Below are 24,039 nucleotides of genomic sequence, written 5' to 3'. Positions count from 1 at the left end.
ACCACTGTTTTGTGCACTTCTACTAACATCAGTTGTATGAAATCGATGTCCATTGATAACATAACCAGAATGTGACATCACATCATATCTAGGTTGACGTGCAAGCCATTTCAATGTATTAGACATGTTATAATTGTCTTGTTTGACTTTCTCCGCAAACCAAGAAGTGAAAGTCTCCATATGTCTCATTTGTAAAAAGGTTTCATTCTTGGCAATACGTCTATCTAAATTTTTAATCTCCTCTTTATGCATCCTAAACGAAAATAAATAAATAAAAATAAGAGAAGTTTGAGAGAATATTAATCAATGTTAAACTAATAAATTAACTAGCTTCATTACATTATGTATGACTCAACTGCAATGCTGTTAAATAGTACATAACGATGAGCGACCTCTAACATTTCTGGACTCAAAGTCTTTGACTTTCCTTCAGAATTGGACGTCCCTCAATAATTGTTTCATTCTCAAAATCTTCATTTCGAGTATGTCGAACACCTACTTCAGCAGCTTGTTTCATGTAACCACTACAAAAATGCATACATTCATAGACTAAATAATGCTATGCTATATAGCCCTCAGGTCTTGAACGATTTCTAACATATCCTTTAAGTGTTTTCATAAACCTAATGAATCATAAAATAGGCATTAGATATATAAGTAATTAGAAGAAGAAAGTTTGAATACTTACAAAAGTATAATAGTAATTTACCTCTCAAATGGATACATCCAACGATATTGTACAGGTCCACCAATTCGAACCTCACGCCCAAGGTGGATGGTTAAATGAATCATTATGTCAAAAAAAGATGGTGGAAAATACAATTCTAGCATACAAAAAGTCACAGCAACATCCTCCTCAAGTTTTTCTAATTTATTTTTATCGACGACTCTTTGACATATTTCGTTGAAAAATGCACATAGTCGAAAGATTGCATTTCTTGGTCCTCTAGGTAAAAGTCCTCTTAATGCAACTGATAGCAATTGCTGTATGAGCACATGACAATCATGAGACTTTAGATTTAAAATCCTATTATCGGTTAATGATACACACCTTGAAATGTTAGAACTATAACCATCAGGTAATCTTAAATCAAATAGTCTCTTACAAAATAACTCTCTCTCTTTTTTGGATGGCATATATGATGCTGCGGAGAGGTAATATATATTTCCTTTCAATTCTGGATGAAGCTCCTTTCTAATACCCATATTGAGTAAATCCTTACGGGAATTTAACCCTTCTTTTGATTTTCCCTTCACATGCAAAATAGTGCCAAGAATGCTTTCGCAAACGTTCTTCTCAATGTGCATTACATCCAAATTATGGCGCAAAAGTAGTGTTTGAAAAATAACAATATAAATTCAAAAAAAAGTTTAAGCAAAGAAATAACTAATTCAAAATAGTTTAAACTGACTAACCTCCCAATATAGCAGCTCAAAGAATATTGACTTTTTTTTTCCATGGCCAATTAGAATATGATTTTTTCATCTTTCTTTTTTTTCCTATTTTTCCCCAATTATTGCTAACATTCTTGATTGAACACATCACTTCTTGACCGGTTAATATTTTAGGACTAGGCCTATACTCATTATTTCCGTCAAACCAAGCTTTTTTTAACCGATAAGGATGATTATATGCAAGAAATCTTCTATGACCCATGTATGAAAACTTTCGACTATAAGTCAACCATTTTGCATATGTGGATAAACCACATACTGGACATGCTACTTCGCCTTTCGTAGGATATCTTGATAAGTTCCCATAAGCCGGAAGATCATTAATTGTCCACATTAGTACAGCTTTCAAATTGAAGGTAGACTTGGTAAATCCATCATATACTTCAACACCAATATTCCACAACTCCTTTAAGTCTTCTATTAGTGGTTCTAGATACACATCTATATCATTTCTAGGTTGCTTGGGACCTGGGATTAATAAAGTTAACAACAAATTTTCCTTAGACATGCATATCCAAGGAGTGAGATTATATATGACTAGTACCACTGGCCAACAACTATACCTAGAACTTAGATCACCAAAGGGATTAAATCCATCAGAAGAAAGGCGAAGTCTAAGATTTCGTGGTTCTGATGCAAAACAAGGCCATTTTTGATCAATTCTCTCCTAAGCTAATGAATCAACTAGATGGCGCATTTTTCCATCTAAACTTTTGTGATTTGAGTGCCATATTAACTATTCTGCCTTATCAAGTGACCTAACCATTCTTCTAAATCATGGTATAATCGAAAAATATCGCAGAACCTTTGCAGGTATCCCTTTTTGAATCTTCTTAGTTCGTTCATGAACTTTCCACCACGAAGATGCACATTTCGGACATGTATCCAAATTCTCTAGATCATTTCTAAACAAACAACAATTATTTATGCATGCATGTATCTTCTCATACCCCAAATCAAAGGTTTTCAATAATCTTTTTATTGCATTGCAAGAATTAGGAAGGGTGTTCCCATGTGATAGCATATCTTGGATAATATCAAGAAATTCATTGAAACCATTGTCGGATATACCATATGTAGCTTTAAGCTTGTATAAGACAACAATTGCAGATATCCTTATATACTTTGTGCAATCAGGATATAAAGGAATTTCTAAGCCTTCATATAGATTTGAAAAATCTTTCTCTCTATCTTCATTCTTGGGTTCTACACTATTATGATCCTGAAAAAATGCATCTCTATACATCCTATACGTCTCTAAATTTTTTACATCTTAAGGAGGCAATGATGATGTATTTGATTTTTAACCATGAAACACCCATGTAGTATACATAGGATCCATGCCATTAATGATCAAATGCCCATACATTACATCAAAATGTTGGTGGAATAGGTTTTTGCAACATTTGCAAGGGCATATGACCTTTTCTGGATTCCCCGCATTGGCTGGCACCATATTTGCAAATTTTCTTGCACCACATTGATACGCCTTTGAAACTCTATGAAGAATGCTAAATAAATCATTTAAAAAGCATTTGAAGACATATTTTAAAATATTCTGAATTTAAAAGGACGAGATAATCTCGATAAGTGTACGCAATCTTTATCCATGATAATACATTAACACTATTAAATTATAATCTGTTATAACACAATAAAAAAAATTATATTAGGGCATCTTAGAAATCAAGTTCCAATTAGGTAAGTCATTTTGTAAATAATGTTTCATTAGGGCAAGGTGGAAGACAAAGCAATTGGAGAAAGATTATGAAGTTCTTAAGAAACAATTTGAAGCTGTTAAAGCAGATAATGTATACTTGGTGCTCCCCAAGTATAGAGATTCAAAGAAATTGCAGTTGAGTTTAAGCCTTGAGTTTGAGCCATCATGTACAGATAACTTTAAATTCTTTCAGAAACTAAATATAAGGGCACCTTTTCTTTTTTGTTTGGCTAAACTTGATGTCGTATCATCCTACGTAATTACTTGTGCTAAACTGACTTTCATGATGGCATAACAATTGAAGTCACCATGAAAAATTACATATGTGGTAACGAAAATTAACACACTATGTCATGGCCATTGGATTGACAGGCATACTTACATGATTTGGTATTAAGTTCTATCATCAATCTCTTTTGATTTATATTACAATATAATGTTGATTTATAACATGATTGGATTTTATATGACAATATAGTGTTTGATTCGTAGAGACAGACGAGCTCTTTATTGGCTATTCCTCTTATATCCTAAAATGATTATTTGTACAAATATTGCATTTCATTGTATTATTTTGTTGTTGCGGAGTCCCTAACTTTAAGAAAACAAACATAATCTATTAATTAAATAACCAGCAAATTAGAAAAGAATAATATATTATTACACAATTTGGTAATATGAATTATTCATACAAAATATATGGATTTAATCACATTATTACAGAGGTAGTAAGTTACAATTTAAAAAATTATAAACTATGCAATAGAATAAATAAAAATGTAAGCTACACTTATTATAAAGAAATTATATAAAGTGTAATTTGCCAAAAAAAAATATAATATTACACATAATTGCCATATTTTTCTTTAAGCGCTAATTTATGTTGTATTTTTGACGTATTTAACAAAAACCAAAAATTTTCAAATCAGTCCCCTATTTTATCCTTATTTGTGTAATTTGGACAAATAGAAAGCCTTTGTTTTAGGCCCAACACTGCAGGCATAGCAAAAGATTTTAACCTTTGATTTTGGCTATGATGTACTATTTGATAATGAGGTTATTTCTCCTAGTTCTGATATTAATCCAAATGTACTATTTAATAACAAGGACATTTTGATTCTTGCTTCTTTTCATCTTCCAAATCTGAAAATCTTCCGTTCTATTCTTTTCTATCCTCAAAAAGCTTCTCTTTAGTAGCCCACTACTAGAGGATTTAAACTTAAAGGGAACTGTAACAAGTGATTTTATATTCAATCTTTCATGTCTGCTTTTGAAAAGATTGAAGATAGTGTTATGGCTATTGGATTGACGCATCAAGAAATGGAAAGTTCTTACAGTAACAGAAGTGAAAATAGTTGCGATATTAAGCTACACATATCAAGAACACCAGCAAATGACATCCCTATATCTACACACCCCTCAACTAGACCTCTCTTTGCACCTTCCATGAGGCCTAATGGCACGACACAACAAAAGAAGAGAGGGAACAGAAGGAAGAGAAAAATTCTCAACAATTTGTGATAATCCAAATATTGTCTAGAAATCAAATTTCTACTCTGAAAAATCATAAATCTTTGAAAGACAAAAATTTAAAAACTCGAAATCTTCTGTGGACGAACACTAACAAAATAAATCCTCAAACCAATCAATCAACAAGTTTACTTATTTTATCTTCATTTTCGTATATTCTATGAGAAACTTACATTACGAATGACAAATTTCGGTTAATTTTCTACTGAAAATGGTGGAGGATTTAAATTTTTGTGGTACTAGTATTACGCTAACACAGCTCTTGGACATTGCTTGCTCTGGGTAACTACAATTACTCGTAATGTAATACTGCTTATGTACTAAAAAGTACTAATCTTAATGGTTTGTGCTAAGATTCTGTTCAAGTGATATTAGATGAGACTTGTTAGGATTTTAACCAATCTCCCATGTCCTAGGAAACAATGATCATTCACACATTTGCATTAACAGACAGGAAAGAAACCACAGCAATGGCAGAACATAAAACCAGCAAAGAATCAGATAAATAGACTCAAGAATTTCTTAGTCTTGGGACTAAATTTCATCAACCAACTTGCAGGGATTTAACCCCAGTCAATCTGCCATTACAAGAGGAATTATTACAGTGTTTGAATTACACAACAACAACACTCATCACTCACCCGAGAACAACTAGAAAACTCTCAGAAAGTTTACACAGAAAGTTACAGAAGTTGTCTACAGAGAATTCTCTCTCTCAACCTCACTTTCTCTTAACTACAGAATGTGTTCCCCCACATTCTTACGTTCTCAGACTTGCTCACATTCTCAGGCTCTCAGCCCTCTATCCTATTTACAGGCATAGGAATGTAGAGATTTACAATAAAATACATCTAATATTCAGCTACAACAACTACCAGAAAATTAGTTAGAACCAAAGGCTCCTAATTGATTTTCTAACTCACTAACTAATCCAACTAATGAGTTTAATAACCGAATCAAGAATCAATATTTTCTCTACAAGACCTAAATTTACCTGTTGTTAAATTAATTCCACATAGAAAATTGCCACTTATAAATCAATCAAAGTAGTCTGTTTAGAGCTTTATATTGCAGAACGTTCCTTGTAAAAGTTCCAAATAGCATTGTCAAGAATCAATTTAATCAATTCACCAAGGAAATAAATAAAAGTACCTTCAACAGTTGAAGATCTTTCTTGAAAGAGATATAACTGAAAACACCTAAATTTAATTCATTCAAAAATCAAACAACACAGCCAATACGAAAATTAATTTCATTATCAAGTTGAATGACATAACGAATCAGGAAATAGCCAAACAATATCTGATTTTAGGCATTAATTGGATTCATGCTAACTCATTCAATAGCTTAAATCACACAATTCTTTCAAGAAACTAGACCCCTATAAAGACAGGGACGGGTATTAATTTGAAGAATCCTTACCTTACAGAAATATTTCGATTTGGGTCTTGGGAGGCAACGACGAGAGTGAGAAACTAGCGCTCGTGGTCGACGATGGAAGGCGGAGAGTTAGAGCTGAGGCGCTGGGCGAAGTCGAGGATGGTGGTTGTGGTGGACTGGTGGCAGCACAGATGTTCTTGCTGGAAAATGAATGGCAGCACTGGTGGCAGATCAGGAAGAAAAGGTCGTTGAGGAAAATGAACGGCAGGAGGCGCAGTGGTTTTTGAGAAGGGATGAGAATCTTACGAATGGGAGAAAAATGCCGTGTTTTAATTGGGTTTTTGAAGATATATTACGGCGTGCATTTGCACGCCGTAAGTTTAATTTTTTATCAAAAACGGTGTGCATCTGTTGCACACTGTAAATGCAAGCTTAATACGGCGTGCACCATTTGCACGCCGTAAATAATTTTACCGAATGATTTTTTATAGCTTACTTTTTGTGCACGCCGTAATTAATCTATTTTTATGATATGCCATAAATGCACGCCGTAAATAAATGCCATAAAAAGTGAATTCTGTTGTAGTGTCTATATTTGCCTCTAATAAACCTAAAAGTGTAATAGCCCCATGGCCTAGAGTATATGTGCAACATATGGTTCATCAACCTAAAGTTGGTCCTAGGTTCATTCTCACATGTCATAACTGTGGTGGTTTAGGTCACATAAGACTTAGGTGCTGTAAGCCCATGATTAGGAACAATAAACAAGATCTAAACTATCGATGTTATATTTTTGACTAATCAAGTAAGTCACTTGATTGAATTAAGGACTCAATTGGCTAAGATTGCATCTTCTTCTAAGAAGATTTGGATAAAAAAAAAAGTGAAATTACACATCAAAGAGATGATATTAATTGTGGTGGTGCTGATGTTGCTCTTCACAGTAAGAACGTTTGTGAGCCTCATTAATTAGGTATTTAGGTTCATGGATATGCATTATTTATGATATCTTTATTTTCATGCATGCACATTTATTTATTGAACATTGCGAGTTTCCTTTTGCATTTTGCCTTTATTATAAACAAAAATTTTTTTGGAAAAAAATGAAAAATGATTTTTTTTGAAGTTATAGCACTTCCAATTGATATTGTCTTATGGACATGTTATTTTGCAATCAAAAATTAATTAATTTATGAATGATTAATAAAGTATTCATTAACTTTATTTAAAACTTGTTTGGAGTACTTGTTATAGGTTATTGCATGTATCATCTGCAATGCAGAAATTAAGCTCTTATGAGCGTGTTTTGACTGCATGTTTAAAACTTGGGATGGCGGTCATTTGTATGCTAGGTTAAACTTCGAATATGGAATGACATTTAACTAGTTGACTTAAACTCTTGTATATTCCTCATAAAAAAAAGAAAAGTATTATGCTTCAAAATAATTAAATTATTGTTATGTATCTTATACTTGTCTTCATGGCCTTTTTTACTCGATGAATTAAGCCTGCTAGGCATATTAAAACTTAGTGCCCTATAGTAATCTGACTTTGGGTTTGTCAAACTAAACCTCATTACAGGGGTCATTAGGTATGCTTAATAAAGATAAGTCTTTACATAAAATATGAAAAAGATTAGAGAAAAAATTATATATGTGTTTGCAGATAGATAGAGAAGTAAAATGTTCTATTAGCACTGGGTTTGACTTCATGTTTGAGGAATATATTCATTCACCAATGATTTTTTGGCATATCATTCTCATTGATTTAAGATTTTGAGACTAGTTTACAGAAGTTTAATGACACTTTTCACACGTATAGCTTATACAATTTGCTTCATATAGGTTTAAAATAAGTTATACGGGAAAAGTTTACTGTTTATGAATTAAGCAAATAAATGTACACAACGTTATATTTAAAAATTCATGAAAAATATTTGTTAGAAGAAAATTTTTATTCTCCTATCACATGTTGCATAATTTTTTAAAATTTGTCAATGTGCGTGTGCCCTCTTTTTTTTTTTTTTAACTCATTCCTGTCCATGCTATTCATGAATATATTACTAGTCTTCCTTTGTTATTCATGACAAAAAGGAAAGAATTAGTATTTATTTCTTAGAGTAGATAAGTATATAAGTTAGTAAAGATATATTGAAAATTTGAATTTGATATTTGAGTTAGGTGGAGTAATGGTAATTCCTTAACCGATTGATAATCTGACTAGCATGACTGGATGTTATGCTTATTGATGTTCACGTTTTGTATAGTATCAATATTATTATTTTGTAGACATTTGAGTTATCTTTTCAACGCAATTTGAATTGCCTTAATTAAAAATCAAGAGAGAAAGACATAATGAAAATACTGAAGACTGTACACAAAGAGCTCGTTGGCTGTCCTCTATGTGTTTGAGCTACCAAAATAGAACCTTGCTCGTTAGTTAGGTGCTTGAGTGGCCATGTTACATTTTCAAACCCTATTTCTTAACTTTTAGCCTTTTTATAGTCCTAGACCACCTGAAACACTTCATACTATATATACCCAAGCCTTAGTTTGTCCCAAACTATCTCTGTGCCATTAGTTAAACTGTTATTCATTTAAGAGAACATCCGACAAAGATCCAACGTCAATTTAAATAATCTCTTGATTCAACCACAAGATTAAAACACATGATCAAAAGATCAAACACCAAATATTTGAGAGAGGGCAAAGAAGGATGAAAGGGTTGGAAAATTGGATGGAATAGCCCACAACCTGGGTTGTCATAGTCACGAGAAACCATGCACGGCCATGTACGATGGTGTACAACTGGTCGCGACCAACATAGATGTCTTCTCTTTGTTGGTCTTGTGTGCAAGCGGCCATGCACATAGTGGCAACGTTGGATGCTGGTATTTTACAAAAATGAAACTCCGTTAATCTAATTTTTCATGTAAATTGAAATATATAAGAAACTTATCTCACTTTTGTAAGTCAAAATCGTCCAACTATTATACAAAATTCAAATCATTGTTCTTAAAGTTCTTATTGGATTTCTGTAGTGATTTATCGTTCCAGTTAAGGGATCGATAAATTTGCTTTGTGAGCATTCCAATATGATATATGTTGTGCACAGCTATTAGATCAGGTGACAACATCAGACGGTATGCCATATTTCCAATTTTGTTTAGAGTTTTGAAAGTATCTATAAAAATCGAGGTTTGAACTTCCTTTTTGGGCAAATCTGAGAACCCATTCATTGGTGTAACTTTTATAAACACTTTCTCACCAACTTCAAATTTCACTGATTTCCTTTTATGGGTTGTATATCCTTTTTGTCTATTTTAAGCAACTTTATTTTGAAGAGAGCTCCAGTAAATTCTCACCAAATTTATTTAAATTCACACACTTCAGTTTGGGAAAGGATTGAGCACAATCTGACTGTCCAACAAAATCTGAAGAGAAAGCTTCATCTGTGAATAGTTGCTACAATTTGCTCTTCTGTGGCACAACCACCTCTTCGAAATCATCCTCTTTTTCATTTAATCACTATTAGCTTGGTTGTTTAGGGTTTTTGTCCCCTAAAATATTTGCGGTCGACTGTATTTAGAGTTGAAAGGGTTGTGTTACACCAGCTATCTTAAGGCTCTCCTTGGTGGTTACTCTTAAAGAAACCATTGTTGTTGATCACTATTTACCACCTTATTGTATCTCTTATAAATATTATGCCCTAACTCCAGTCGATTTAGGTTGTAAACACTTTTAATATGTTTAATGCATTTAATTTCGGCAAGATATATTATTTATTTAAATTTATATTCTTATAAATGGTATTAAATAATAGAGTCCGTAGATTCGTGTTTCTGTAATTTGTTAATCATAAGGAGTTATGATTTTGAGATACAAATTACTTGTGATTAAATCTTAAATGATCCATAGTCGTAAGTATTAACGAGATACAGATTCATTATTACGGATAAACCACTATATGTGACATTTCTTACTTGTGAAGTAAGTAGCTGATCTCACAAGTTAAAGTGTGATGACACTTAAATGAGCACGTGAATATTTTGTTATATAACAAAACATTGGAGACCCCCTGAGAGATTCCATATGGATACTATTTGAGTGTCAGTGGTCAACTCTAACGTTCGGTAGTGGAATTTGTCCTTTGACTTAAGGTCATCATGGTGCCTTATATGAGGATAGTTATACTTTGACGGAATTGGATATTGTTCTGCAAAGGCCAGCTAATAGGGCAACGTTCAGGTATGTCAAGAATCATATGAAGGTTATGAATGACCAATAGGTGATTCGTCGCTCTTAGATAGTAGGAGATTATGATCTATATTTCATTAAGTCGATAACGAAATCCTTGGCCAAGATGTCTCAAAAGTTGAAAAGGAGTTTTCGACTTACATTGACTTACTAGTGGAATGAAAGATATGATCGATAATTGGGATTAATACACTTCCAAATCTCGTAATTGATTGAATCATATTGACGAAGGGAATATAGTTTCATGGTAAACAAACAAGTTTAGTTTTGTCATACTATGTAATATTTTCTGTCACATGTATTGTCCTGACACATTGCTAGATGTCAATCTGGGACGGCGAATATGAATTGGTGATAAATAAAATGGTATTTTAATTTATCAATTTTGATTAGATCAAAATAATAATTCATGTCGTTAGGCATCGTGATTGGAACTGGATGGGTCGCACATAAAAGGAAAATTTGAAGATTGTGATTTGTCAATTAATTAATTTAACAAGCGTTGGAAAAATTAATTAATTGGGTTGTTATTTATAGGCTCGATTAATTGATTGGATGAATTAATTCATGGATCGGATTTAAATAAATGAGTTAATTAAATATTGGATCGAATTTAGAAACAGGCCAAACCCGTTTGGATTTATATAAATAAGTAGCTTTGGTTTAGAGTTTGTAGAGAATTTTATTTTTCTTAATGGCACAAGAGGAGAAAACCTTGGTCCCCTCCAATCTTGTTCTTTGAGTGGAATTTCATTGGAGGCTAGACAATTTGACAGCTATGGGTGACAGATCTAGGTTACTGAAAAAAGAAAAGCAAAGAAATTTGCAGATTTTGCAAAAGGTATAATTTCTTCACAATTTCTATCTGAATATAAAGTAGATCCTTGGTAAGAATTAAAATGTGTTTTATTTTTCGCTATGCATGATAAGGAAATTCTCAACATCTCTTTCTAGCATCTCTTTGAGCACATTCTCCATGTTGAAAATGGATGGACAATCGACCTATTTACCTGCCAATGAGTGTCAAAAATAGGTTGTTGATTGTAATCATTACCTAAATCAACATCTATTCCTGATTAGGATAAATAGAAAGGGACAATAATTGTCATCAGAGGCTTCTGTCCACAATCGACTCAACACCGGTTGTCATACCACCCGTACACACAATTGTACCATGTCGATCTCTCTAGTCACTTCCCTCACATCAAACGCCTCCAGTGACACCCAATAATACCCATTGTTGAGCTTTCAACACATCCATATGTTCCTCTAACACATTGATTCGCCAATAAATTTGTGTCATGTCTTAAGAGTACTAAATCTCATCTAAGAAGACTTAACGAGGATTAACGAATATGGTTGTGCTATGATACTAAATCATGTAGATAGAAACGAGGTAGAGCAATAACATGCTATCACAATTGTGCATAAATACTGAAAAGCAACCAATAATTGAGAAAAAAGCTCCAAGTATTTTATTAAATTAAAAGACAACCAAAAAAACAACTAGCCCTTCAAAGAGTTCAAAATAGTGACAACAATATAATGAGATAAAATAAATATTAGGACTACAAATTAAATTAAATTGAAACGTTCTACATTGCATCAACAAGTCATGTTATTTAAAACAACGCATTGACTGGGCAATCTTAGCCCCTGTTACAATCATTATTTGGAAAAAATAAACTATTGAAAAGTGATTTTTAGGAAAATGTGTGTTAAAAAAGTAAAGAAAGGTTTTGGGTTCATGTGCCAAATTTTTTTTTTGAATGTGTGATTAAAAACGAGTCTGTAAAAAAAGAGTTTGAAAATAATGATTGTCAAATGGGAGCTTAGTAGAAGGGATACATTTTTTAATATTGATGCATACACTGAGTGATATTATTATGTAGCACATTAACAAAGTTATGCTCACCTCAAAATGAAATCTCATGCTAGATTCATGCATTAAATTATAGGACTTTGCTTGATGTACATAATTTTTGTATATCAAGGTGTCCACGCCTCTCATACTTTTGTGGGTCCCACCTCATGTGAGACGCATGGACATCCTTATGGACAAAAATTATGTACATCTAGAATTTTTCCTAAATTATAAGTATTTCAACATTCATTTTGCGTTGGTCAGTCTAAAACTTGTAAGATGCAGTCCAGTTTAAATTCATAAATCTAACATAACATATTTTCGCTCACCTCCAAATTTAATTAGGATAACAAATTTTTACGAACTTATTTAGTTAAACAAAAAGTAAAGAAAATCTAGTTTTCCGAAAATTCTCATGTTCTTCTATTTTTCTTGGTTTTATACTTTCCCCTTTGTTAGCAAATAAATGGAAATGAGAGTAATATTATTGCAATATGAAAGTCAAACAAGAATACAACAAGAATTACGTGGAAAAAAATACCATGGATAGAAGAGGAGATTTTATTAATATCAATAATTAGGTATTACAAATTATGGTGTAGAATGTAAGGATTGATCCAATATGTATTGTACAACATGTATGTATAATACTAAGATCCCTAACATAATAGGAATATAATGCAATGAAGGGTGAGTTTGATTGTCAATATTTTCATGAAAAATATGTTTTTCCATACAATTTCTTACTTTTGTATTGTTTGATTGACATTTTTTTCAAGGAAAATTTTTCCTACTTTTGGTCACGTGGCCATATTTTTCTCAAAATTAAGGAAAATATTTTCTTTAGAGGAAGCACGATTTTATTTTTCAAAAAATTCATTCACTCTCTCTTATCTACCTACCAATAAAAAATGAATAAATATAATATTTTTTAGGTTGAAAATTAAATAAATCAAACACATTTAATAGATAATTTCTATGCAAATAAGTTATAAGCAATTGAAATGTCTAGAATTTATTTTCATTCTATACAAATTTCATGATTGCACCCCTTAAGAATTTAATGTAAGGTGAAGTCCTACTATAATGTGTAAAGCTAATGAAATATTTGGAATAAAATAGGAGTAAAAAATTGCCCAAAATTTGCGAACAAAATAGTCCTCAGTTATGAATACCGCTTGAGTGGTGGTCTAGGTGGGTTTGAGTGGTAGCCGGTTGCTCGAGTGGCCGCTTCCCAGTAAGCAAATGGTGGTGCGTTGTTTTGAGTACTCGAGGGGGATTGAGGTGCCAGTTGGACGTTTGCTTCTCCAATTGCAACTTGGACTCCTTTAAGACATTTTAAAATTTATTACCAACTCCCATATTAGATTTCAATTTGAATTCTGATGAGATTTATGGCATGACAGCTAGAAATGATAAGGATCCATTGATCGTGAAGGAATGACCAATGGCTAGGTCATGAGCAAAGAAGGTTAAAGAAGTAATTGAATTACTAGTTCAAACTACAGCGGATGAAACATTTATCACAAAAAACTAAAGGACAAGATTCATATTTGGCGTGGAAGAAGAAAGAGATGGATCAACTTGATTTAAGCAACGGAAGAGGAAGCTGAAACGGAGGCTTATGCAACCGAATAGTACAATAATACATGCAGCCGCTTGTATCCATTCGGAAACCCAAATTAAGACTGAAGAATGGGCTAAAAGACTGCATGCTATACACCTATGTGTAGCATAATTAAAACTGGAATGTGGATTTTCCAAATTTCGCGTAGACTTCTCTTTTAGTTAAAACTATTATTTATGGTATCTTTTGATATCTTTAAACTTAAATTCCATTTTAATTGGGATTTTTATGAGTTACCTATAAATAGGACTCATTCTTTTAATTGTAAAACACACAATTTTGAAAGATAATATTGCGAGACATATTTGCTTGCATCTCGTTCTTCATTGAATTATTTCGAACTTATCAAGTATTAATTTCGTGTGACGTTCATCAATTCTAGTAAAATTCATAAATTTTGTGATCATCTGGTCAAGTTATTGATTGCGATTGTCTCGGTTCTTTGGTTCAATAATTTATCGGGTCGAGTTTTTTCAGACGTTGATTATTGGCTTTCTTGGATTTGATCTAATATGTCATGGGTTTCGTAGCTTTAATTGTTACGTTCGCATCAAATTTCCAAATAGATTTCAACTAGAATTTTCAATTGGAATTCAAAAAGAATAACTGAATAGTATTTCAAATAGAATTCAGGTCACATCTTAATTCTAACATTTTTCTTGCTAAAACTACCTAAGCCTAGATTTCAGACCTCTACCTAAATGAAGCGGGAGAGATTAGGATTTCTCGAACTTGTTTTATAGATTAGAAAATGAAGTATAATCGCATCTGAAAACCTAACGTAGAGACTTTATATATTCATTTAAATATTGGGTTAGAGATATGACTCATGACAATATTTAGTTTTGATTAAAAAAATTCATGTGTACCCATAAATGGACTGCGAGAATTAAACTCACATCTTTCGTGTACCTTCGGTATTTAGTTTCGTGTACTTTCGTGTCCCAGTAGAAAGTTTCATTATGAGTTCACGGGTTCTGAAAAAAAAAAATGAGTATAAAATCATTGTCGGACCTTCTGCTTGTTCTACTGTAATCTTATGCTGTGAGGTCCTAATTAAGTTAAACCATGCATTGAATAATATTCTGATGTCCGAATTGTTACGTTTTTGTAGCTTCTTTTGTTCCCTTCCCTTTTTCAACCTTTTTAGATCATAAGCTTTTTGAAGTTCAGATTATGCACCGTTGCCTTATCACAATGTGATTTCCTCTTAACTAATGGTTGGATTTAAAGTTTGTTTTTGTATAATTGGTTGTTGGACTGTGATGACCAATAACCTTTTTGGGCCGTGATGACAAATGGGCTAAAGCCTAATAACTGTTTTAACAATTTAGGCTCTTGCCCAATAACATGACCCGATCTGCCCCGGCCTAATGGTAGATAAAACGTGTTTTTGGCGTGGCATATTTTAATGCAGCCAAACACGCCTTCTTCAGTTATATTGGATGCCTCCTGACCGTCGGATTAAAACTGAATCTAAGGCTGCCTTTGTTGGATATAAATACTTGGCCCCTTTGCCCTAATTTACTTGGACCGTCATTTTCTCTTCTCTCCAGCTGCGGCTGAGGTTCGAGAGTCTTCCAAACCCTCTCTTCTTCTTCGTGAGAATTCAATCTCTGATTGGATCTGGTTTCTGTGTGATTCCGTCTTTGTGATACATAATACTGTGTGTATTGGAGAGTTTGGTGTGTGATTTTACCCCTTGTGATTTCCTTTAACTGATAGAAGAAAACCTTAGGGTTTGGGGCGATCGGTGTGGGTCATACAGAAGGGTACAATCCTGTATTTTCTTGAGTTTGAGCCCTATTGTTGAAAGGAACTTCATCTGGTGCCGTGTGGTTCGAGTTCTCTGTGAATGACTGGAGGATTTCATTTTCTGCCTTATTTTTCTTGTAATATTTCTTGTTTATTTCTGGTTTTGTACTGATAGTTTAATGTAATAGTGGTATCAGAGCCTTCGTCTGGCTCGTGTGGGTGAATCGAACCACGTCCTTACCTGTTGCAGTGGATCTGGTAAAATCGTTTTAGACTCAAAACCCTAGATCTTGAGTTCTTTGTGATAAATCTCTACTTGGTGAAACACTGCTTCGGTGATGTGAGTTGTTCGAACTTGGGCATTGGTTGACTGCCTCTTCGTGGAACCGTGTGTGGTCAAGTGTAACGACCACCACTGTGGTTTTAATTCTTGAACTCAAATCCTTACTGCCTGATATCTTCGTTACATGTCTTAGTTGACTGATATTTTCTGTTAATTGTTTTGTGAATTTGGAAATTTGTACTTAAGCAATAAACTGTCTATACTTGTTTTGTTAAAAGTAATACAGTGTGCTTGTGTACTTAGCCTAAAATCTACCTACATTTGTTTAAAGACAGTATTGCAGTATATCTGTGTGTCTGGAGTTATTCTGCCTATATTCATCTGATGAAAGTATACTTGAGTTTTAGTTACTGATTCTTGATGTGCTTGAATATTGTAGCAGTTTGTTCTGTTCTTATATTCTATATTAATATCTCTCTTAATCCTTATTGTATCAAACAAAACCTCTACCCTTCACCCAAGCCTTAAACTGAGATCTTGAGTCTCACGGAATCCTGGTAGGGAAGGGTAGTTGATTTCTTTAACTTGGTGTTGGAGACAGTGTGTATTTTAAATTGTTATTTCCGCACTTACACACATTATGTTGCTTTGCCTGTGATATGAAGAATCTCTGTTTCTCATCTGTATGTTGTGATCAAATCAGAAATTACTGAGTGCGACCTGTTTGATCTAGAAAATGACTTCCACTAGTTTTGAACTTGGGGTCTTTAATGGGAAGGGAGATTTTCCTATATGGCAGCAAAAAATGAGAGGGGTTTTAGTACAACAGAAAGTCTCTAAGGCAATAACTGGAGAGTTTCCTTAAATAATGACACAAGATCAGAAAACCGAATTAGATGACCTAGCCTATACCTCAATAATTCTCCACCTATCTGACCAAGTGCTAAGGAAAGTAGGGAAATTAGAAAATGCTAAGGCCTTATGGGAGAAATTAGAGGAACTGTACTTAGTGAAATCCTTACCTAATAAACTCTTCCTTCTAGAAAGGTTCTTTAGTTTTAAGATTGATCCAACCAAAGACGTGGATGATAATCTTGATACCTTTAATAAATTGGTACAAGATATTTCCAATGCAGGGGATAAAATTTCTGAAGAATATAAAGCAGTTATACTTCTATATGCCATACCAGAGGCATATAGGGATGTCAAATCTGCCATTAAGTATGGCAGAGATACTTTGACTCCAGAAGTTGTTATAAATTCCATAAGAAGTAAAGAATTGGAACTTAAAGCTGAAAAACATGGGAAGGAACATGAGAGTTTGTACATGAGGGGAAGGCAACCAAATGGGCAAAATAATAACTATCCAAATCAAAACAATTCTGGAAACAGTAATAGGAAGAATTCAGGAGTAAATCAAGATCTAAATCAAAATTTAGGAATAACAGGAAGTGCTATGGCTGTGGTAAGGTTGGTCATTACATAAAAAACTGCTATAACAAGAAAATTGAACCTAAAGAGAAGAATGTTGATGAGGGGAATGTAGTTGAGCCTGCAGAGCCTAATACAATTGATGTATATGTGGTGGCTCAGCAACCTGATCTGGAGGTGGCAAATTATGCCCACAACAGATATGTTCATGAGTGGATTTTGGACTCAGGCTGCACCTTTCATATTACAAATGAAAGGGCCTGGCTTCAAGATTTTAAGAAGCTAGCTGGTGGTGAAGTGGTGATGGGGAATAATATTGCCTGCAGAGTTGAAGGCTAAGGAAATGTGACCCTAAAATTTGAAAATGGATACATGTATACCCTAGAGAGAGTGAGGTATGTCCCTGAACTCAAAAGAAATCTGATATCTACGGGAGAATTAGATGACCTAGGGCTGTGTAGTAGGATTGGAGATGGATTGATGAAAGTGATCAAGGGATCTCTTGTCATCTTTAAGGGTGTTAAGAAAAATCGAATCTACGTAGTTAGAGCTAAAATAATACTTGAAAATAATGCAACTATCTCTAATACTGAATCTGATTCCACCTTAAAATGACATAAGAGGCTTGCACATGTTGATGAAAAAGGCCTCACAATCCTGCATAAAAGGGGAGTATTTGGTAAGGACCAAATATCAAAAATACCCTTCTGTGAAAGTTGCACCTTTGGCAAACATCATAAACTCCATTTTAATTCTGGAAAACATAAAACTACTTCTCCATTGAAATATGTCCACTCTGATTTGTGGGGTCCAGCCTCCACAACTACTCCAGAGAGAAATAAGTATTTCCTCTCAATAATAGATGACTTTTCAAGAAAGGTGTGGGTGTTTCTATTAAAGCACAAATTTGAAACCTTTGAAAAGTTTAAAAGCCGGAAAGTCCTTATTGAAAATCAAATGTCTACAAAGATTAAAATTTTGAGAACTGATAATGGACTTGAATTTTGCAACTCAGAATTTGATAAACTTTGTGAATCAAATGGAATCCTATGACACAAAACTGTCCCATACACACCTCAACAGAATGGGGTGGCTGAGAAAATGAATATGACCTTGTTGAAATGAATATGACCTTGTTGAACAAGGTTAGGTGTATGATGGTGGGATCTGGAGTTCCCAAGGTGTTGTGGGGGGAGGCTGTTATGATAGCCACATATATAGTGAATAGAACCCCTTCTAGTGCTTTGGAAGGTAAGACACCTGAAGAGAAGTGGTCTGGGAAAATACCAGACTATTCCCACCTTGGAATATTCGGGTGTACAGCTTATTGTCACCAGAATTTGGGGAAACTGGAGCCAAGGGCTTAGAAATGTGTGTTCTTAGGTTATCCTGAAGGAATTAAAAGCTATAGGTTATGGGCTAGAGGTCAAGGGGGGTATAAAATGATAACAAGTAGAGATATTACCTTCAATGAGGAAGGGATGCCCTGTTTAGAAAAACAAAAGTCTGCAGACCCTGAAAATCCAAATGTGACAAGGTTTCAGGTGGAGTTGGGATCTCAAACTGATTCTGTTCTTAATAATATGAATGAACCTACACTACCTCAGACTCAAACTGAATTAGAAAATTCAGGTGTAGAGGAACATGAACAAACTGAAATGGATGATCCCAGTCAACAAAGTGATCTTAGTGACTATCAATTGACTAGGGATAGGTCTAGAAGGAACATAAGAGAACCTACAAGATATGAAGACTATCTATCCTATTCTGTCATGTCTTATAATGACCTAGCCTATAAGGAACACAAGACCTATAATGAAGCCATGAGTTGTAACCAGTCTGGCAAGTGGAAAGTTGCCATGAGAGAAGAGATGAGTTCTCTAATGAAGAATAAAACTTGGGATCTTGTGCTTAGACCCAAAAATAAATCCATAGTTGATTGTAAATGGATTTATAAGGTGAAAGAAGGCAGTTCAGAAAATGAGCCTGTGAGATTTAAAGCAAGATTAGTTGCTAAAGGATTTACACAAAAACAGGGTGTAGATTACAATGAGATATTTTCACCCATTGTAAAATACACAATTATAAGAGTCCTACTAGCATTAATTGCACATCACAATTGGGAATTAGAACAAATGGATGTAAAGACAGCCTTCTTACATGGTGATTTAGATGAGACAATTTATATGTCACAACCTGAAGGTTTTGTGAATAAATCTAAATTTGACTTTGTGTGCTTGCTTAAGAAATCCTTATATGGTTTAAAATAGTCCCCTAGATAATGGTATAAAAGGTTTGACACTTTTGTCATGACTGTTGGTTTTGTAAGAAGCTCTTATGATCATTGCCTTTACTTTAAGAAAGATTCAGATTCTTCAATATCAATTTTTCTGTTGCTCTATGTTGATGATATGCTTTTGATTGGGCCTGATTTAAAACAGATAAATGATATTAAAGATATCTTTGGTGCTGAATTTGAAATGAAAAATTTGGGGCATGCTAAAAGGATATTGGGAATGGATATACTTAGAAAAAGAGCACAATCTATTTTGATTTTAAAACAATTAGCTTACATAGAAAAAGTTTTATCCAGGTTTTCAATGCATGAATCAAAATCTGTGTCTTTGCCTTTAGCTAGTCATTTCAAATTAAGTAAAGAGCAATTCCCAATTGATGAATCTGATATAAGGTACATGGAAAAGGTTCCATATGCTAATGCTATAGGGTCTATAATGTATACCATGGTCTGTACCAGACCTGATGTGGCTCATGCAATCAGCACTTTAAGTAGATTTATAGCTAATCCTGGTCCCGAACATTGGGAAGCACTTAAGTGGTTACTTAGGTACTTAAAAGGCACATCTAGTATAGGATTAGTATATAAAAAGGGTAATGAAGGAATGATACTTAAAGGCTTTGTGGATGCTGATTTTGCTGGTGATAGGGACCATAGAAAGTCCACTTCTGCCTATATTTTCACTCTTTGTGGTACCTGTGTGAGTTGGAAGTCCCAATTACAGCCTATAGTTGCTTTATCAACCACAGAGGCTGAGTATGTAGCTGCCACAGAAGCTGTGAAGGAAGCTTTGTGGCTTAAGGGACTATTATTTGAAATTAGGATGTTAAATGAACATGTAGTTGTTTATTTAGATAGCCAAAGTGCAATACACTTGTGTAAGAACCCTGTTTTTCATGAAAGAACCAAACACATAGATGTAAAGTTACGTTTTATTAGAGATATTGTCTCAAATGAATCTGTTCTTCTCGAAAAAATTCCTACACAGTACAATCCATCAGACATGGGGACAAAGGTATTGCCTCTTTCTAAGTTTAAATCATGTTTGACACTTTTGAATATTGATACAGTTTAATTCTTTAAATGCAGGTACAACTTGGTGCCAATAGGAGGGCTGCAAGTGTTCAGAAATCCCATTGGCATCAAGGTGGAAGTTGTTGGGCTGTGATGACCAATAACCTTTTTGGGCAGTGATGACAAATGGGCTAAAGCCCCCGGCCCAATGGTAGATAAAACGTGTTTTTGGCGTGGCATATTTTAATGCAACCAAACATGCCTTCTTCAGTTATATTGGATGCCTCCTGACCGTCGGATTAAAACTGGATCTAAGGCTGCCTTTGTTGGATATAAATACTTGGCCCCTTTGCCCTAATTTACTTGGACCGTCATTTTCTCTTCTCTCCAGCTGCGGCTGAGGTTCGAGAGTCTTCCAAACCCTCTCTTCTTCTTCGTGAGAATCCAATCTCTGATTATATCTGGTTTCTATGTGATTCCATCTTTGTGATACATAATACTGTGTGTATTGGAGAGTTTGGTGTGTGATTTTACCCCTTGTGATTTCCTTTAACTGATAGAAGAAAACCTTAGGTTTTGGGGCGATCGGTGTGGGTCATACAGAAGGGTACAATCCTGTATTTTCTTGAGTCTGAGCCCTATTGTTGAAAGGAACTTCATTTGGTGCCGTGTGGTTCGAGTTCTCTGTGAACGACTGGAGGATTTCATTTTCTGCCTTATTTTTCTTGTAATATTTCTTGTTTATTTCTAGTTTTGTACTGATAGTTTAATGTAACATTGGTGTTAACATGAATATTTCGTTTTCCTCTTATTAACGAATATTTTGATTTCCTCTTTTTTACGCTTTTTAACATCATATTTTTAACTACCATTCATTAATATCCACATATTTTGTGGTATCCACTACTATTTCTGTTTATAAATCATTTACAAGTTAGCGAAACAGAGGCTAAATTATTTGAGGCTTAGGAGTGGTTCAACGTATTTAATTTTTTATATCATAAGCTACTTGATAGATAGAGTTAACATCTTTGTCGAGGTATACTTGAATCTTTTTTTGCGTCCAAGAATTCATTTAGATAGTGTAGTGTAGCATTTTGTCTTGGTATAATCGAAAAGTCTGATATATGATATTACACTTCTTAGAATAAAGAATAATTTCATGTGCTTATACCAGGAAAATATAGCTATAGCGAGTTAAGAAATCAAGAGAACAGAAAATATAAAGATGCCTATAATATATGCACATGCCAATATAATAGTCAGAAATACTAGTTTGGCCTATATATAGGTGACATTGTGTGCATTTTGCACAACAAACAAAACAGGCAGATGAATTTAGAGGGGCAAAAGCCAGCACCAAAATTAATGGAAATCCCGCTTCTTCCCTTCAACTTCACTGTTTTCTTGCTTTTCATATCCTTCATCTTTTTGTTAGTTGAGGGATGGAAGAAATCGAATTCCGTACATAACAACAAAAGATTGCCTCCGAGTCCATGGAAGCTGCCTTTGATAGGAAACATGCACCATTTGATAGGTGCATTGCCTCATCAATCTCTAAGAAAGTTAAAGATATGGTCCCATCGTGCATCTGCAGCTCGGTGAAGTTTGTGCAGTTATCATATCTTCGCGTGAAACTGCTAAACATTTACTAAAAGTTCATGATCCTGCTTGTGCAGACAAGGGAGAAAGTATGGGAATAAAGATTTTGTGCTATGACTGTACGAATATTGCATTTAGTCCATACATTGAGTACTGGAAGCAAATGCGAAAAGTATGCATTTTGGAGCTATTGAGCACCAAAAATGTTCAGTCATTCAATCTAACTAAAATGATTTTCAGGAGAACCCATCAATCTAACTAAAATGATATTCTCATTTATTGGTTCAATTGCATGCAGAGCAGCATTTGGTCAGGTACTGAAAAATAAAGACAGTTTGATAATGTTGATGAAGGACGGACTACCCTTGGTTGGGGGCTTCGAATTGGCTGATTTTTTTCCCTCATCAAAGTTGCTACAAGCCATGAGTTGGAATAAAAAGAGATTGTGGAAGATGAGTGCTAAACTTGATTCAATACTTGACTCGATGATCAACGAGCATAAAGTTAACATAGCAACAACAAAAAGAGGCAATGGAGAGTCAGGCGGTGAAGACATAGTAGATGTTCTACTCCGATTACAGCGAAGTGGGGAACTAGCTATCCCAATTACCGATGACAACATCAAAGCATTCATTTTTGTAAGTATTTTAGCCATAAGGATCTCTTATTTCAGATTAATTAACACTTAAATCTTTGGATATTAATGATAATTGTTATGTTTGTAGGACTTGTTCACCACTGGAACTGAAACTTCATCCACAACAATAGATTGGGCAATGGCAGAAATGATGAGAAATCCACAAGTGATGGCAAGGGCACAGGCTGAAATAAGAGAAATTGCCAAGGGAAAGGGGATATTCGAAGAGAGTAATGTCAGATCTCTAAAATATTTAAAGTTGGTGATCAAGCTTTAAGGCTACACCCTCCTTTTCCTTTACTTCCAAGAGCATGCAGGGAAGAATGTGAAGTCAATGGATATAATATACCCCTTAAAGCCAAAGTAATTATTAATATGTGGGCTTTGGGAAGAGATCCAGATTATTGGGATGAACCCGAAAGCTTCGAACCAGAGAGATTTGAGAGAAGTTCAGTTGATTACTTGGGAAATAACTGTTGAATTATAACCAACTAAAAGTGGTCCATATATATCTCATATCCCACACGTTCAGTAACCGCCCATGATCTGAAGAAGTGCATAACCGCTCTTTGATGGAGGGAGCAATTATAAAGACGTTAAGATTCATTCGGAAGGTCCCTAAGCCTATTTTTCACGTTCAGTTTTGCATACACCATCTAAGCAGTGAGGAAGAGGGCTTAGAAGAGCCATAACCCGAAGATAAACACCATCTACAAACCAGAGAAAGTGTGTGAAGAACTCCAATGGCGGGAGGTATGTTTTCGATCCAATATTATTCCGCATTGATCTAAATGCTGTTATGTTGATTAAAGCATGTTTAGATCGCTTAACATGAAGTTTACATTTGGTATCAGAGCACCGATTTTGCCTCTGCCTTGTTTGTTCTCAACCTGTGTTCTTTCTATTGAAAACGTGATTACTTATTTAATCATTTTTTTTAGAAACTGATATTAGCAATCATTAGGAAATTGATTTATGAGAATTTTGATATAAAATGCGTAAAATTTGGTCGTCGGAATCATGAGATATGTCCGGGTTTCTATTCGGGTCTAACCGGGTCAAAATGACCCGGCTGAAGGTTGAAGACGACCTATTACTGTTTAATATATATAAAAAAAAAAACTTTCAAATCAGTTTCATGCAGAGAGTAATTGAATGTAGAACGAATTATTTAGCCCACTTGCATGAA

At 34.2% G+C, this 24,039-nt stretch overlaps 1 protein-coding gene and 1 pseudogene across 1 annotated transcript; one reads left to right on the top strand and one right to left on the bottom strand.

Moving 5' to 3' along the window:
- The window catches only part of LOC111380772, a 34,730-nt pseudogene that overhangs the window by 4,960 nt on the left and 5,731 nt on the right, over window positions 1-24,039 (top strand).
- LOC111380771 lies at window positions 7-3,916 on the bottom strand. Its single transcript, XM_023004408.1, has 2 exons — window positions 710-3,916; window positions 7-623 (listed from the first exon to the last, which is right to left on the bottom strand). Exons 1-2 carry the CDS (start codon window positions 1,306-1,308, stop codon window positions 560-562), a joined length of 663 nt encoding a protein of 220 aa, XP_022860176.1. The 5' UTR covers window positions 1,309-3,916; the 3' UTR covers window positions 7-559.

Source organism: Olea europaea, unplaced genomic scaffold, assembly GCF_002742605.1.
Source record: "Olea europaea var. sylvestris unplaced genomic scaffold, O_europaea_v1 scaffold2208, whole genome shotgun sequence".
Taxonomy (NCBI): Eukaryota; Viridiplantae; Streptophyta; class Magnoliopsida; order Lamiales; family Oleaceae; genus Olea; species Olea europaea.
The sequence above is the reverse complement of the archived record's forward strand: the minus strand, read 5'-3'. Positions and strand labels throughout refer to the sequence as shown.

Excerpts from the sequence above, each read along its gene's own strand:
- LOC111380771 (XM_023004408.1), bottom strand. The coding sequence starts at position 1,308 with ATGCACATTGAGAAGAACGTTTGCGAAAGCATTCTTGGCACTATTTTG. Across the intron at positions 624-709 it reads TGGATGTATCCATTTGAGAG|GTTTATGAAAACACTTAAAG; the intron begins GTAAATTACTAT and ends ATGATTCATTAG.